The sequence below is a fragment of the Sebastes fasciatus genome, chromosome 12, assembly GCF_043250625.1.
Source record: "Sebastes fasciatus isolate fSebFas1 chromosome 12, fSebFas1.pri, whole genome shotgun sequence".
NCBI classification, from domain to species: Eukaryota; Metazoa; Chordata; class Actinopteri; order Perciformes; family Sebastidae; genus Sebastes; species Sebastes fasciatus.
In genome coordinates this window covers 21,701,688-21,719,177 of record NC_133806.1, presented here as the reverse complement: position 1 = coordinate 21,719,177, position 17,490 = coordinate 21,701,688, and the positions used below count along the sequence as shown (strand labels likewise).

The following is a 17,490-nucleotide window of genomic DNA, read 5'->3' as shown; positions in this document are numbered from 1 at the left end:
ATAACATATAATAGCATTACTAATAATTAATAGACATCACTAATTATCATTTCATGGTTTGTTAACAGTAAAATAACTCAACTAAACTTTAATAAACTATCAATATACCATTTATGAATGATGGTCATTATAAAGTGTTACCAGCATGGCTCCTGTTGTAGCATCCAAAGCGTTGGTGCAACATAATAAAATAAGAGACCTTTTCTACCCTGCTCTTTTGTGGCTGCAGGTGAGGTATGACTCGGAGGAGATTGTGATATTATGTATGGGCTATTATGAACAGCAAGAACTATAAAATCCTCTAATCTTTGAAAAATTACACTAAATTCCTAAGAAATAAATCTGGACAATCAAATCCATTATTGAAAATATACAATGGATTTTGAATGGCTTTTATAGTCAGTGAAACTCATTCATGGGCCATTCATACATCCATTCCTGAACTCATAAAAGACTCATAAACCTTGAACATTGAGTGAGGGTCTCACACAACTGCATTACTACAGCTGAAGAAGTCAGACCGGCTACTAATCATCACAGAACAAGGCCAATCGCATCTTGAATAATCTAATGAATATATTACTGTACAATTAAGGATTATAAGTAACACTACTTTACATACTGGATGTCAGACATCTCAACACACACACACACGAAAATCTTCATGTTTGCCCACAAGTACACATGTATTCACAATCTGAACATACTGTGCGAGGCAAGCAGAGTCGGGGATTAACACAATTACTCATGTAGAGCATGAAAATCAATCTCAACAATATATATATATATATATATATACACTACAGTATATATATACAGGGATAAAGACTATTACTGCTGCAGTTACATTAAACCAATCATTCACCAAGCCAGAGTCAGAGTCTCACTAATACCTTAATGAATACATGCATATAGAGAAAAGCCAAAACTCAGAATATCAGCTTCAACACCCTGAATCCTCAACATGTTCTTCCCTCACACTTGTACTGACGGTGGGAAAAAAAACAGACTGTTTAAGTGTTAAAGAAGGCAGCATCATTTACATACTGTTGATAAAATGAATATAGAGAAAAGACTGTCTAATCTTGTATAAATGGAAGGGAAATCCTCTTTGGAGCTGACAAGAGCTTTGTATCTTGTATTGTGGATCTAAGCATTGTTTTAAGTACATTTCAAAATGCATTTTCAATGTGTTTGCTTGACCCAAGGGTTGTAGGACGGAGGATAAAGTAAGCTTACATTAAAAGCATAAAAAAAGGCATTAAAGCTGTGGGGTTTCTTGTTGGCTAGCAGTTGTATCCACACATATATATCTGCCAGAGGCTCAGGGTTAAAGAGGCAGAAAGCTACATTTTTTTATTTGAGGGGTTTGGGGGATTTAGACCCAGCGAGGGGCCCTGATGGGGTCTCTGAGGAGGAGTTGAGGTTTAAGAATGAAAAAAAGGGAATAGTTTGGGTTTGGAGTGCGATCTTTAGGGGGTGTAATATAAGCGTCAGTCCTGAAAGCCAGAGAAACTACTGATCCATCTCTAAATGGACCACAGGAGTAAGATGTAAGTAAGGAGGTTTAGGTACGGAGTATAATAGCTCAGTATGTGTGTGTTTGTATAGTTTAGCATCAAGATTCACAAAAGAGGTGAAATATCAACTAAAGCATGAATACAAATTAATAGAACAGAAGAGCAAATACTGTCCACTTCTGCCTGTTTGTTATAAATAAGTAAATAACATATATATTATTATAATAATAAATAAACAACAAGCTGTGTGGGTGTCTCTGGTGCAAATAAGGGCAGCCTGAAGAACAATATGTGTGAGCTATTAAAGAGGATTAATTCTACGCTGAGGCTGTGTTTGTGCACATATTTGTGCCTGTGTGGGTGAGAGACAAATAGAAAGGGTAAGAGGGAGACATTGTGAGTCTGGGAACATTAGCCTAACCTTGTGAGAGCTGGCTGCCCCCTCTTTCTCTTTGTGTGGGGAAGATGAAATTTCATGGTTTATTTTCTGTTCTGCTGTAGACCACAGGCACACACACACACACATACTGCCCCGTCAGCTAAAACACCACCTGTTTCCACCTGTTAAACTATAAGACAGTACAATAGATGTAGGTGTTTAAGAGGTATGGGGGGGAAATAGACAAAAAAAAAAGGACACAAGAGAAAACTGAAGATGAAAAATAGGGGACAAAAAATGCTGAGAGGAAAAAAAGGGAACCAATGAAAAAGGAGAGGAAGAGAGGACACTTTAAAAGGAAAACAAAAAGGCAATAATGTAAGGGAGGAGAGGACAGTAGGAGGTTGGCAAGACAGTAGAGGAGATGGAGGAAAGAAGAGAAAGAGGAGTAAGAAGGGGGAGGAAGGGATAAGTGGGGAGATGCGCTCATCCCTGGAGCCGATAGCAAAGCTCAAGGACACAATTACTCTGTGAACAGACACTGAGCCATGACCGAGACTTTAGGAGGGTTAAAGTCCTCTGAACAACCAGCCTTACCTGTAAAGCAACATCAACACTTACAGGTAGAGGTTACTGACATTCACCTTGTGTGTACTAGCACAGCTGGACGCTTCCACATGGACTTTACAACAAACTCACAACCCCAAACTGCTTGTTATACATCCTAATCCCACATTAAAGTCTTATCTCTCTGCAATATCTGATAGTTTCCTGAAATTGGTAAAAAAAACAAAAAAAACAGGCATTTTCATAGCGATATATTCCACATTTCACAACATGCTTTTTTAAGTTTGCTTATCGAGATTGTTTCTGGTAAGTTGAGGTTTAAAGTTCATTCTCGACCTTGGAAATAGCAGTTGACAAAATCTCACCACAAAGTCTTTCAGTAGCTATTCAGGAGTTTCGACTGAATCACACGATCTTTCTCAACAAACGGAGTTTGTCCAGCTGTCATGAAATCTTGGATAAACGAGCAAAAGCTCCACACCAGCTACTAATGGAGCTTGTGGTGAGACTGTTTTGTCGAGTGCTGCTTCCAAAGTTAAGAGTGAACTATTAATCTCAAGCCAACTTGGAACAAGAAGTCCTTTAAGTGCTCTGAAAAATTTACATCTAACCCCTAACCCTACTCCACACAACAAATGGGCAAATCTATCTTCTGAGGAAGACTGTGCGATAAAATTGAAAGCTCCAGAACAGCTACTAATGGAGCTTGTTGTGAGATTGTTTTGTGAATAGGTTGAGGTAAATTTCGAGGTATTAAACGGACATCTGAATTTACCTGTCTTGTTGTATTGCATGAACTGTTATTACAATAATCCAATAAGACACCGCTCTGACCTGTCTTGGTGTTTCCTCCCTTGTATCTGATCCTCTGAATAGCTTCCAACAGTGCTTCCTTGTTGCCATGGGAACTCAGCTGGAATTCGGTCCGAGCGTCGTCGCTGAACTGAGCGATGGCCACCTGCAGCGAGGCGGAGACAGACACACAGAAAGATAAGTGAAATATGTTTAAATCATCTGAAAATCATATTATACCAAACTTAACTCTCCATCTTCTGGACCCCTGGTGTTTTAAAGTTGCCTCAAAGGAATAGCTCACACAAAAACGAAAATTCAGTCATCATCTGCTAACAATACCACTTAAATGTGTGCATTTGTGCAGGTTTGATTCTGCTTCCTCCAAAATGAAAATCAAGAAAGCGTATTACCCCAAGCAGCTCATGTGGCATTATGGGAGTGCTATGAAGCCAAGTGTCTGCGCTTTGGAACCAAAAACCTCTTCCTACCTCATTATCACCTACAATTCTGCATTTATGCTCAACAGCAACAACACCATCATCTAAAAAACACGTTGAAAAAAAAATAAACCTTATGTTTTATTTCACTGCATCGACATTTACTGCTGCACAGTACCGTTATTTATTGATGCACGTTGGATGTAATGAATGAAATGCAGAGCAGGGAAATGAAACTAAGAGCGCCTGTCTCTACAGTAAATCATCTGTTGAGTGTTTGATGGTTATTTATTTGTGCTTTAGAACGTAATCACCGTGAAACAATAAGAAAATAACTTTATTTTTTACTCCCTCTTCTAACGTTACCGCTCATCCTCGCAATCTCTCTCTCTCTTTCTTTCTTTTTAATGAGTTGGAGGGCCGACAGCAGAGCCAAACTTTACTTTCAATGTTATCAAACTAAGAAAATGTTCTCGCCTCGTCCTAAAATGGGTGCTAATCATTACTAGAGTACTTCCTTGTTTAAGAATGAAGCGGTACACGAGTAGAAGCCGTTGAAGCAGCTGTGCTATGTGCGTGTTGGACCAATCAGCGACAGTCATCCCTGCAAACTCCACCCCAAAAGTTCCTGTACTTTCAGAAAGTACTACCCCCCAACCTGGGCCTTTTTTGGGGGGATAAAAATGCCCTGTAAAATGTCCTCGGAACTTAATTTAGACCTTGGTCCCTGCGGTCGAAATGCAATGAGTTCCTCAAAAGGTTCAAAGTTCCAGGGGGAAAGTTCCTGCAGTGGAAACGTGGCTAAAGACCACAATGTGGAACTGGAATACTACAGCCTTATCTTATGCAAGTCTGCAGTGTAAATACACTGAATATACAGTATATACAGTATATATATAGCACACAAAGTCCCAAATCTGAGCTATAATCAATCTTATTGGCTTACTGTAAGAGGGGAGAACAACTATCATTACCTCCAGATTGCTAATGGTGCTGTTGTTGGCTCTGGCCGTCCTACATTTACCAGCCAACTCTCTCTTTACTGTACAGCCAACTCTCTCACATTACAGCCAGCATTTTGCTCTTGGTAGCCTACTGCCAGAGGGTTATGGGGCACAGCGAGGGTAGCAAACTGCGTAACAGCAGACATTACACAAATGAAAGAAAAAGGTTTAGCAAGCAAGCACCTCTACAGTGTGACAAATGAACCAGCTGAGCTCTGCTGACATAGTGGGGGGTGCACACAAAGAAATAAGTTCACAATGACAATAGAGGATTACTACCCCAAGTTAGAGCCTGACATTACTACTGATGAACCTGATAGATGAGGAACACTTGGAGGCAGTGGAGATTGTTATACTCACTGTAGGGATGTGATTCAAAGTATTGCTCATGGTGGGTTTTATACTAAGAATCAAATTGATAGTTATTAGTCGATGCTTGAACCGTCTGAATTTTATTCCAACTTTTAATGCATCTAGACTTAACTTGTCCCGACCACCACTCCCCTCCAAAAGTGTAATGTTTTCTGGCACAAAACAGTGGCAGCAAATGAGCAGAGTTAATCGAACACTGCTCAGCAACTAAAAAGAAAGTATTTCCAGAAAGTAAAGATTGACTCACTAGGGACTTAAAGTTCCTCCCCACTCTTCAAAACGTTTCTATAGATACTGTGGTCCTGTTGATTTGTCAGGGGACAGCCAAAGAAAATTGGGGGAAATTCTGCTCCAAAGCATCCGTCCAGAATCAATGAATGCCAACAGCAGCAGCCTTCCTCAAACAACAAATGAGCCAAGCCACCATGGGTCAAAAGGACGAAGAAGTGAACTCAGGTTGGTCAAGATTCACTATCTGGGTAAATGTCTGTGGCATCCATAATTTCTATTTCTGTCAACAAAGAAAAGATGAGATGAATAGCTCACTGGTTACAGAACGCAAGCTGCAGATGTTGAGAGTGTCATCCATCACGCTAAATCACTCTCCATCCTTTCATTGTGGACGTACAGCATCCTGTCTCCATTATCTACTGAATGAAAGCCTGTTTTAGATAGATTTGAAAGGATATTAAAACCTGCTTTTTCTCCCTTTCTGGTCTACAGAGTAGTTGAAAGTGAAATGGGTTGCAGTATATGAAAGATGGGGGACAGAGAATGAAGTTGGCTGAAGCAGAAGAGTTGGGGGTTATATATGTGAATTGTATTATATGTTAGTGTGCTGTGCTTGCAAAACATCTTGTCTAGAAACATTAGAAAACCTCTGCAGAATATGCAGTTGCTATTTTTCTTTTTTATCCCACAAAAATATATTTGAAAATGAAGAAGAAATATATATTTTTCACAACATTCTCTCTTCTGTGAATCGGTTATTTACCCACAGATTACACAATGATATATTATTTCTTTATTGCATAATCTTTTATGGTTTTAAGTGTGGTAACTTTTGGCTGGATCCCCAGCGTCTGTTTTACATTACATTTCCCCTGAGCGTGCATTTTTCAGAAGGAAAACGCTATAACAAAGAGGATGAATTACAAAGCGACTGAACAAAAATTAAAAGCCTTAGGCACATTTGTATTTCTGTTGGGTAACTTATGGTGCTGCATAAAACTGGCAATACAGTCATTCTCACTCGGCACAGACATTTAGACTAGACACAAGAACCACTAGCGGTCATAAATGTGAATACCAGCGCTCCGAGGAGGCTCATTGCAACATTATTTAGACCCAGAAAACGGAGGTAGGGTACAAGTTTTGCTCTTAAGTTCTTCCTTTGCGATTCTCCCTGAGGTAAAAATGACTTCGGTGTGGTCACATGACTGACCTGTGTGCCATCTGGTCCAATCAGATCCAGTGATCCCATGGTGCTGTAGAGGAAACGTGTGATCTTCATAAAGTTGTCGTCTCCGATGGACCAAGAACCGTCGACCAGAAATGCCAAGTCAGCCTTGGCCTCCTTACACACTAGACGGACCGACGGATAGACAGATGGACAAGAGAGATATATGGATTTAGTCAGCACATCATTTTGTCTCTGCATTTTAAAAAGTAATTTCATAAAGAATGAAGGTCTGAGAAGGACAAAGCATAACTTGAATGCTAACGGGCTGCCTGATGTATTCAGACTCTGAGTAAATATGCATAGTATAAACTACTGCAAATATACATCCGCTGCAAAAGGGTAAATATGCAAAGGTTGGGTCCTCCGATTAATTTGCACACTGTGGAGTTTATAAGATTAAAAGTATAGTGCACGCTCTTAAAGTTCAGAGTTTCAAACATTTTTCTGACCACCACAAATGTGCTTTATTCTATGTGTTTGTGTATTTCTTTCTCTGTCTTTAAACTGCTCATTCATATTCCTGGTCCAGCAGTGACTCTTCTTTTATTCTTCTCAGGTTTCTAAATGAGTCCCAGTAGCCTCATCTTTACTGTTGTAAAGTTGTTTTGTGGTTTTAAAAAGTTTTCAAACTTCAAAACAGGGGCGGCAGTAGCTTAGTCAGTGGAGACTTGGCCTGGAACCAAAGGGTCACCAGTTCAAGTCACCAGGGTTGTGTCCGAAATTCGATACTAACATGCTATTTAGTATACTAAAACAGTTTGTGAGATATTTTAGTATGTCCGAAACCTTAGTATGAAACCAACAGTATGCAAATTGCATAATATTTCCGGTGAAATATTACAGTATAAAAACGCTGGACACTACATAAATATCCCACAATGCAATGCAGTAGTGACAACGTTCATAACAAACGTTGGCGGACAGCTCTGTAACGTCAATAACACTTAGTATAAGTATTTTAAGTATATATATTAATAATTATATTATTAATAATAATAATAATAATAATTATTATTTTTATTGTTATTATTAATGATTAATAATATATATATTTAAGTATAAGTATATAAGTATAAGTATTTCACTTTGCCAGCCATAACATATATTTTTAAATGAATTCAGACTTGATTCTCACAAACCGTCAAATTGATCACATGAGGTTGGCACGGGTTACCATGGTTACATGTCTACAACGGGCAAGGAGGCGCTCAGGAAGTGACGACGTAAATTACTGCTCAGTGCGTCCGAAAAGATACACACTACTGTTTATTCACACAAAAGTATGTTGAACGATAGTACACCTATTGAGTATGTACAGCATAGTATGCAATTTCGGACGAAGCCAACGTGTCAGTTCACCTCCTGGGCACTGCCAAGGTGCCCTTGAGCAAGGCACAGAATCCCCAAACTGCTCCCTGGGTGCTGTATAGTAGCTGCACACTGCTTCTAAAATGCTAGGATGGGTTAAATGCAGGGACTAAATTTCACTGTGTGCTGTGTACAATTGTTTGACAATAAAAGTTGATTTACATCTTTATATTTTACATTTGACATTTACAAACTCCTGTTCTTCACTAAATTCCAAACCCTGTTCATGTCCATGTCAGCCTCCATAAAAGCCAGGGAAAACCTGTAAAGCTGTGTGAACACTGTTTATGAGGAAAAGGGGTTGTAACTCAAAATGCAACAAAATAAAAGCAAAGGGGAGAAAAAATGAAATCATACAAAAGTCTGCTCTACTGGTGTTATTGTTTTTCGTTAGAAACAAATGCTATTATCGGATATTTTTAAAGGATTTCATAAGTGGAACTCTAATGCTCGTCAGAAATGTCAAGTTAAAGGTCAGCTGGAGAAAGTTTGATTACACGGTTTTATGTGGCTGATTCTGATAAAAGCTGTGTTATAACTGGAACTTTCCGTCTGCAGTCTCGCCATCATTTTCTCTCAATTTCTGCTTTTAAACAGCATGTCTTTTTCTCACTTCTTTCTGTCTGTTGCTACCGCTGTGTCTCTCCTCAGGACTCGCCTCTGCTTTCTGTCTGCAGCCCTCTCTCTGCCTTTTTTTCTCCTCCTGCTCAACACTTTGTTTCATTCTCTTCCTCTTGTTGTTCTTACTGTCTTTCTCTCATCCACCAACTTTGCTTTCTCTTTCCCCCGTCTATGTGGTTCTGTCCTGAGTAAAGGTCAGGCCAGCCATTAGGAATTATGGACAGGGGGACAACATGTTTTAAATTGGGCCCCTAATCCGCATCCACTCCAGCACCACCAACATCTACCCTTATCTCTAAATCCTAGCTCCTCACCTTTGCCACAGCTTCGCCTGTCACACCTGGCGCTTCTTCACACTTTTTTTGGGGGCCATTAACTTGGCCATTGCCTCTCTGCTCCTTCCTTTCTCTCGTTCTCTCTGTACCCTGGCCCTTGTTGACTTTGAAATTCAGGCCGCAGTTCACTTTACATCTTTACTTTAAGTGTGTTCTGCACATCTAACCCCCGCATTTATTGTGAAAATAGTGAGGAAGCAGATGACAAGTTAGAATTTATTCATCGTGTAAATATAACTTGTGTTGTCAATTATCAGGTTCGGGTTCAGGTGACTTTATTTGTACCCATTTGTTTTGCAGCAAAAATAAGGGATGACATCCGTATTGACAATAAGGTAGAGCATAGACAAGAGACAGACATACCAAAAACATGACAAGGAGTACTCAAAGGCTTACTGGGATCAGGACCCAGCAAAAAGAAGGCCACAAGAACAATATAAAGAAAAAGAACACTGAAATATCAGGACAAAAAAGACACAATAAATGAGAAAAGGGATAAACTTTCCATAAACATGTGCAAAAGCTGCTAGGACTTATTTAAATGAACAATTGCAGCTGGAACAAAGCTGTTCCTGTAGCGCTTTGTTCTACACCTTCGGACACTAAACCTCCGACCAGATGGGAGAAGCTGGAAGCTGGAGAAGCTGGAATTGATCCCATTTCAGGGTCAACTATAGACCTTTGCATCGGTCCTCCCTGGGCCTTGGGCCGGGGTCATCTGGACCCTTTGACCCCCCCCATCCCCCCGACGGCGGGCTGGTAAAGGTTGCCTGTCATTGCAGGCAGAGGCCTCAGTCTGACAAAGGTCAGACACTTGGATATAAAGGCTTACAGACGGGCTCAGCAGGTGTGTCGGTTCATGTCTGTGGAGTTTACGTTGCTCTTTCACCTGAGCCCATCAGACAGGAACATAGGAGGAGTACCGTCTGGGTAGGAAGTGGAGGGTCGCACTGTGAACTTGTAACCCCTCTTGTAGGCTTGTCTTATCCCATCAGAATATTCTGCCTGTCTTATGTCATGAGTCATTTACTATTGCAGCTTCAATTAGTTTGAAAAAGTTTGCCTATAATATTTTAGTTTGTAGGTGATTCAATAAACATTTGTAAGGGAAATTTACAGTTAATGTAGTTTCCTGGTAAAGAAAATTAGAAACAGCGTGTTACTGTTAACATAATATCTTGCTTGATGTTTAGGAAGACTAGCCAACATGCACATATACTGTAGTTGTAAAGAGTCGTGGCATGTCACCTGTCAATCACAGGTGCACCCTATATGTTGGAGCCAGCGTATCCAGTTTGTGATTGGTAGTTAGACGGAGAGCTCTGGTGTTTCGGGGCAAAACAGAAACTGCACTGAAACAGAAGCTGGGTGGGAGCGATCAGGTTAGCTCTGCTGAGCCTGAGGTACATAAACTAATAAAGCAGGATTGGAGTAGCATTTCTTTATTTTGGCATCAGCTGCAGCCCACAGTGGACGGTATATAGCTCACTCAGTAAAGTCATTGTGGAATATAGTAAATGTCTCCCTGTGTGAGACATTGGTGTTTTTTTTTTTTCCTTTTTCTTTTTGCTTACATTAAATTTAACCTCCCTGATTTAGTTAGAGCGCCCCCCAAAAGTTCCTTCCAGGTCAACGTTGATATTTTGAAACTAAACACAGTTTACAGCTGTGTAATGAGTACAGAGTGACATAAGAAAATGACTCTATTAAATGCAAACTGTTTAATTTCCTGTTTCAAAATCATGCCAAAACAGCATGGCTCGCACTGGCAAGTGTGGTGTCGATCACTGTTTTAAACTTAAGAGCAAAACTACTGCTCTGTATATTTGGTTACAGTTTCCCACGTAGCAATGTCCCAATCAGATGGTTTTTTTTGCACCCGATCGTAATCCCATAATCTTTAATCACATTTGATAGCAAGTATCTGCCAATGCAAACCTTGATCAAATTTTAGACACCTTTTAAAGACAGAGTGGGCGATCTTGAGAAACTAGCAAAAGTACACTAGATTTAAAAAAAATGATCCGACTGAAGAAGCGAGCACAGTGTTGTCAAGTCTTTTCCAATGAAGGTAGGTAGCAGCACCAGCTACAAAAGTCCCTAAATCTAGCGAGAAAGTCACCAAATTGGCAACACTGACAGTCCTTCCCGACAGTCCGTTGCTGTCGGGACGTTACGAGAATTTAAACTAATAAAACGTTCTTTTCTAAAATCTTTACCAACCCTACCTTGAAGTTTCATCAAAGTTAATAAATGCTATCAAATGTACATTCACACATGCTTGACAACTGAATAGCGGAACTACTTATTTTTCTTTTCAAAATATAAATATAAAAATGACTGTAGAAATATGATAACGGCCTATTACAAATATAAAGTGTCAACAAACCGGATGACAAACAAAACACTCAAAAAAATAATTCCATTATTCCACTCAAAAGTGTTGCCTTATTGGTCATGTGGAAAGAAGCTTGTTATTACCACCTCATAAAACATCAACATTACAAATATTGCATGTATCTGTTGTTACAAATTGAGTGTGATATTTACCGTGATAGTTAGTAGTACAAGTTTGCCTACATGGCTTTGTATAATTTTAATTAAAAATGCATTTCAAGAATTGATTAACTACGGTGTCAGGTGACTACAGTTATCATAAAAAGTAATTAGACCACTGAGAAGATAACCCGCTGCACAAGACTAGAAGAATAATATGTGTGAGGTTTCCTGCTCACCTTCTTTAGCAGGTGGGATGGTGGGAGGGGGCTCTGTGGTGGGGGGTTCAGTCGGAGCTTGAGTGGGCGCTGGCACTGAACACACAAACACAGACAGGGGGGAAACAAGACAAGGTCATCGATCATGATGGCAGTGACAAGTGGCACCATCATCGGGTTCATGTGCCGACCACATATACACACACATGTGTCAATAAGCTGGCACAATGAGAGACAGTAGCCTGTTTCTATTAAGCTGAAAGTTTCCTAATCCTCTTCAGAGAAAAGATTTCTAGTGCAATCTGTCTTTACAGCCTTCATAGTACATCAGCAATCCAGCTGCAGTGTTTTACTCTGTTTATCTTTCTTTCCATTACAGAGTTACAGCAATCACACTTTATCTTTCTACACTCTTTCTATATATCTTTCTTCCCATCCCTCTACAAGTTGGGGACAGTAAGAGAACTATTTTCATCAGTCTAGTATCGGCCTGACCAGAGGTTGTTTTTTTAGAGTCAAAACAGCCCCCAGGTTAGTGCATGCCTCAGTGCCAAGCCAATTACTTCGCGGAAAGCAGTGGGTTCTGTCAAACCAGGGCACAGCAAGTAAATCATCTCAGAAACATCTGCGACTGCCCACAGAAGGGGCATATACTTCATGAAAGAAGATGAACAAAAGTTTCTTCAGCTTCAACAGTAACTTGTTGGTGACAAAAGTGATAATCAGTAAATAATGCATTTGATTCAATCATGATCTTTGCTGTATGTTGATGCGTTATTGTGGCATATGTCACAGAACAATAAACAGTGTTGAGTTTCTGGGGTTTAGGATGTTCATGTGTTCATGTTCCTATCTTTACTGTCTCTCCACACTAAAGACAGTTACAGACAAATGGCACCAATGTACCTGTGGACAGTATTTGAAAGTAAAGTACATTCACGAGTATTGTATTTCAGTAATTTTGAGGTACTCTTACCTTACTTAGTTAGTATTTCTATTTTATGCTACTTACTTCTACTCCACTTTTCACTCCACTACATTTGTCTGACAGCTAGAATTAGTTTGCAGACATAAGGATGTGATCATCTTCTAAAATGATCACGTGTTGTTATAGAATAAATTACCTTAACAGCATATTAAATAGTTAAAATTAGCTCCACCACCACCAGCTATAACATAAAAATGATGGTTATATGTTAATGCATCAGTAATATAATAGCTATATAATAATTTAGCACTCTGAAAGGGAGTATTTTGCATAATAAGTACATTCACTTTTGATATTTAGCTACATTTTCCTCATGATTAAGTATCTTAACAGTTCTTCACTTGTCTATGGACCTATAACTGTTGACGAAATTAAATTGTAGAGCTTCCTGTTGAATTTAAACCTCAGATGTCAACTCATAATCTGTGGATTCAACATCAGTCAGGGAATCTGTGCGTGTGCTCGTGCAGCTATCCATCTACATGCATCTACAGTATAACCCTAGCTGTGAGCTGAGCACTCCCTGGTCCCTGGAGCTTTGCGTTTCACCTCAGCTCCTCAGCTGACCAATGAACAGCAACAGCAGCCTTTATCCTATTCTGTTTTATCCAACAGAAAACAGAAAAAAGTGTTTTTCTTTACTTTTTCTTCTTATTTTTGAGGTTATATTGTCATGTCATTATATTGTTGTGTTTGCTAAAAGAATGCAAAATAGAAATAAATGGGATGAAACGCAAAGAAATTACAAAGGCGGACAAAGCTCTTCAACTCCAACATCAAGCCAATACTACAGTAGTATTACAAACATTCATAAACAACTGCCTGAGGCAGATCTTAAACATCCACTGGCCACATCAGCAACAATGATCTCTGGCAGAGAACAGGTCAAAAACCTGTGGAAGAAGAGATCAGGAGAAGGACATGGGGGGCAGCGCCCTTTGCTCCATAAAGGAGCGATAGGCTTTGAATGAATGAATGAATGTATAATGAGAACATTCTGCATGTATATACACTGTATAACACATTTGCAACATACTTGTCATGTCAGTGATGGAGACAGAAGGTCCCTCCATTTCCTGCATCTGGGCGTGAACGCTGATCTGGTACTGGCTGCTTGGAGTGAGGTCATAGAAGCACTGTCGGGAAGCACCACCTCCCAGGCTGACTTCCTGCCTCTGACCATCTGCAAGTACACAAGAAAACAAAGAAAAGACTTGGTTCAGATCAAGAGTCATAAAATCCAAACAAGCTCAAATCCCTCCAAAGCTCCTGTTTCACATTAACTGTATTTACAGAGCACATTTCCTCTTTTTCTGCCATGTTCTGCATCATATTAAAGTCTGGGAGCTGCTAAGTATAATCACTTTCTTTCAGCGTTGGATACTGAGCAGCTTTATTGGAGCAGTCAGGTAGTTAAGTGCCTTGCTCAAGCACACATTAAATGTGAGCTGCTGAAGCACATCAAACGCTCAGGTCATCTGGAAATTCAAACTTGATGTGATACACTTTTAAGCTTCATGTTTTGTTGACTTAATTTATCCCAAAGCTTCACAACAAACCAGATTAAAAACGACTGTGACACATCAAACTCATCCAATCTCAGGCAGATCTATTACAGATGAATGCACCAAAAAGTACAGTAACTACATAATTCTGCAGTTTAATTAATCAACGCTGGAAAACTTAATTATATCCCTTGAGAAATTAAAAGAATTACATTTATTGATTTCTTTCCTCTTCACTTGTTCATTTCCTTTGGCTTACATACTGCGAACATTTTCAAACACAAGTGTTTATTTTGAAACGCCATAAAGGGCTTAGCATCACAGGAAAACAAATGAATGAGAATTTACATTGGCAGCCAAAAGGGGACAAACCGGAAACTGGAAGTGCACATACACATGCACTAATAGCTTCCATTCATCAGTTTCATTAGTTTAATTCTATTTCCTAATGTGTGTCTCTCTCCGACAAATTCACTCCTCCTCCACACAGGTACAAGCCATAGATAATAAAGTTTAGGGAAACAGCTGTCACACAGGGAGTGCACATTTCCATCTGAGAAGGTGTTTAAGCAGCTGGTTGGCCACGCGTGGATTAAACCAAATCTCTTAACTCGAGCTATACTATCCAGTCGCTGCTCAGGCAGGAGGGAGGGAGACACAGAGATAAATAGAAAATTACGGCAGGAAGGAAGTTGGAAGAGAGAACAGTCTTCCTCCCTATTCCTGTCTTTTTTCTGACAATAAAAAGCATCAAAATATGTACACATAACTCACTGTGCATGTTTCCTTCAAGTAGAGGTAGTTTTATTCATGTCTCTAATCTCTACATTCTCCAGCCACATTTATTTTAATCAACACTATCCTTTAATTATCTACTGAAACCCTGTCAGGAACATTTATTTGAAAACACAGCGAACATTTGATTTACTGTAGGCTTTTCTCTCAATTATCTAAAATCAATTTATTAAATACTATTTTGCTTTGCGTTTTGCATTAACCGCCGTCATGGCGCCTAATGCAAAACGCAAAGCATAAAGTAGTAGTAACACTGAACTGTTTACACTGAAGTCACGTTTGATCGCGAGAGATTTTGCACGATTTCTGTTTTTTGAGTTGTGACTCTTGTTGTTCATGAATGGAAACTGTTAGTGTGTGTTCTGCTGTTTTTGCCAAATCATTGCTCACCACACACTATAGGAACAAAACTGCTAAATTTAACACAACATGCCGTTATGTGTGGGGTCTCCCACATGTTCAACGTCTGTTAAGATTTTAAAAAACGTTTAACGTGAGCCAGCCTTTAATGTAAAGACTGAAAGCCGTGGGAAATAGCTAGCCTGACTCTCTCCAAAAGGACAAAAAAAGTCTGCCTCTAAATTTGACTAATTAACCCTATATTTAATTTTATGGTGAGTTACATGATAGTAGCAGTAGTTACGTGGCAGTAGTTTCATATTTTATATTAACGTACAGACATGATAGTGGTATCTATCTTTTCATCTAACTCGCGGCAAGAAAACAAATACGCGTATTTCCCAAAATGTCAAACTATTCCTATAGTCTAACTAGTCTCTCTTTAGAAGTAACACTTCAATTGTGGGCAACAGGAGGAGATCTTTTACTTAGAAATGGCCTACAGTTGGCTGTTTTGACCACAGTTTGTACAACTTCCAGACTTACACATTATTAAGTAGACTGCATGACATTTTATCGTGCCACAGAAGTAATAAGAGGCAAACCATCTTTCTGTAACATTATCCTGTTTTTCTCCAGAGCTGTCTGTGACATGATCTGCACCAACACAGTGTTCTCACTGACATAAATGAGGAAGGCCATATTTTTTTAAAACCTGCAAGTAGTACGATTTTTAATATACTATAACTGAAAGCAGAAGACTCGCATCCTGTACTGCACTGAGGTATTTGTGTAAGTGAAAACCCATCGACACTGCATCTGGTTCTGCTTCCTTTGTGACCTTTTGACACATGCTGACATTTAGAAAATAAACATAGACAAACAGGGTTTCTCATGGACAGATAAACAATAAAAAAAGAATGAGCAGAAATCCAAGTGTCAACAGGTTCATACACCAAATAAAACCCAACTGTCTTAGAGAACCAGGAATCTACATGATACTTTCTATAGGCGGTTGCAGAAAAATATCTCTATCTCTCTGTTGAAGCACTGATAGCATTCTTGATATTTATCAGAGTTTTATTACTATAGATTTTATATGAACCCCTGCTGCACAACCAACTGCCCCCTGAGGAGAAATAAAAATAAAACTTGAAGTTGTTCACTGAGTGGACCGGCTCCAAAATACTCTCTTGTCGACACGACATATTGAACGATGGTTTCATTAAGATGTTTATATTTTAGACACTTGATTCAATGGACGAGGTTAAGATTGATTTTTTTTTTTGCTGACTGATTTGTTTAAAATAGATTTTGTTAGACATCTTTGCTAATTTCCTTTCTTTCATTTAAGAGCTCCTTCCTCTGTTCCCTCCTCCCTTTCTTCTTCTGTCTCCCTTTTTTCCACATTTATTAACTGAGTGAGCTGAGCATTAAACAGCTTTCTTAAGGTCATACTCTGTGTCTTTATTCTTTTTATTTCTGACGCGATGACATGAGCAATTCTCAAAGCTCTTTCCTCCCATGTCGTTTATTAAGGAGAGATTGGGTAGATATCATGTCTCCCTTCCTTTCTGAAAACAGAGAGATTTATGAATATCCTTTAAAATGAATGCGCCTGCCAAGTGAAAATGACAGACATATATAACACCCATTCCCTCAGAGGCTCATATCAATCTGAATCCAGACGACTGAGAAAGGTATATATAACCAACACACGTGTAGCCATTACACACACACGACCAGAGCGTCCGGAGCGGACATGTCTTAAACGGTGGAGACGTTTTCACAAGGACAGACTGTAAATCTACAAGGAAACATGTTCTGAATTTGGAGTTCAATCCAGCCACCTCACCATATATCACAACTCCAGTAATACAATTTATTGACTGAAATGTATTCCAGTCACTTAGCTGGCAAGAGTTTTGTTTCTCACAACGTGAAACATGTCGGGATGACTGAAGGTGTATAACGAGACGTTGGTGAGAACAGCTGTCGATGTATTACTGCTTGTTTCCGAAAACTTAGCCTGAATTAAACTTTTGTCTGGAGATAATTGTTTTGTTTTTTTAACTGCAGTTAAAAGGTGCGATTCAGACCCATATTTCAGCAAGATGATATAGTTACACTTAATCTGAATTCAAAACAGGTGACAGGCAGCTCACTCCAGGCAGTTACTGCTTCTCACACATAAAAGCAAAACTAATGAAGGCAATGAATCAAGGAATGAACTCACTTTTTCACCACCTTTGAGAACATAGACGAGGGTTGGCACACAGGCACACATAC

At 39.3% G+C, this 17,490-nt stretch overlaps 1 protein-coding gene across 2 annotated transcripts in view; it reads right to left on the bottom strand.

Annotated features, from left to right (window-relative positions):
- col14a1a (collagen, type XIV, alpha 1a) overlaps positions 1–17,490 on the bottom strand; it is a 152,782-nt gene that overhangs the window by 61,490 nt on the left and 73,802 nt on the right. For both annotated transcript variants that reach the window (XM_074654161.1, XM_074654162.1), the window contains exons 24-27: positions 13,599–13,745; positions 11,596–11,670; positions 6,519–6,658; positions 3,301–3,424 (exon numbers count right to left, since the gene is read on the bottom strand). In XM_074654161.1, the coding sequence (XP_074510262.1) occupies positions 3,301–3,424; positions 6,519–6,658; positions 11,596–11,670; positions 13,599–13,745 (486 nt within the window). The remainder of the gene's footprint in view (positions 1–3,300; positions 3,425–6,518; positions 6,659–11,595; positions 11,671–13,598; positions 13,746–17,490) is intronic.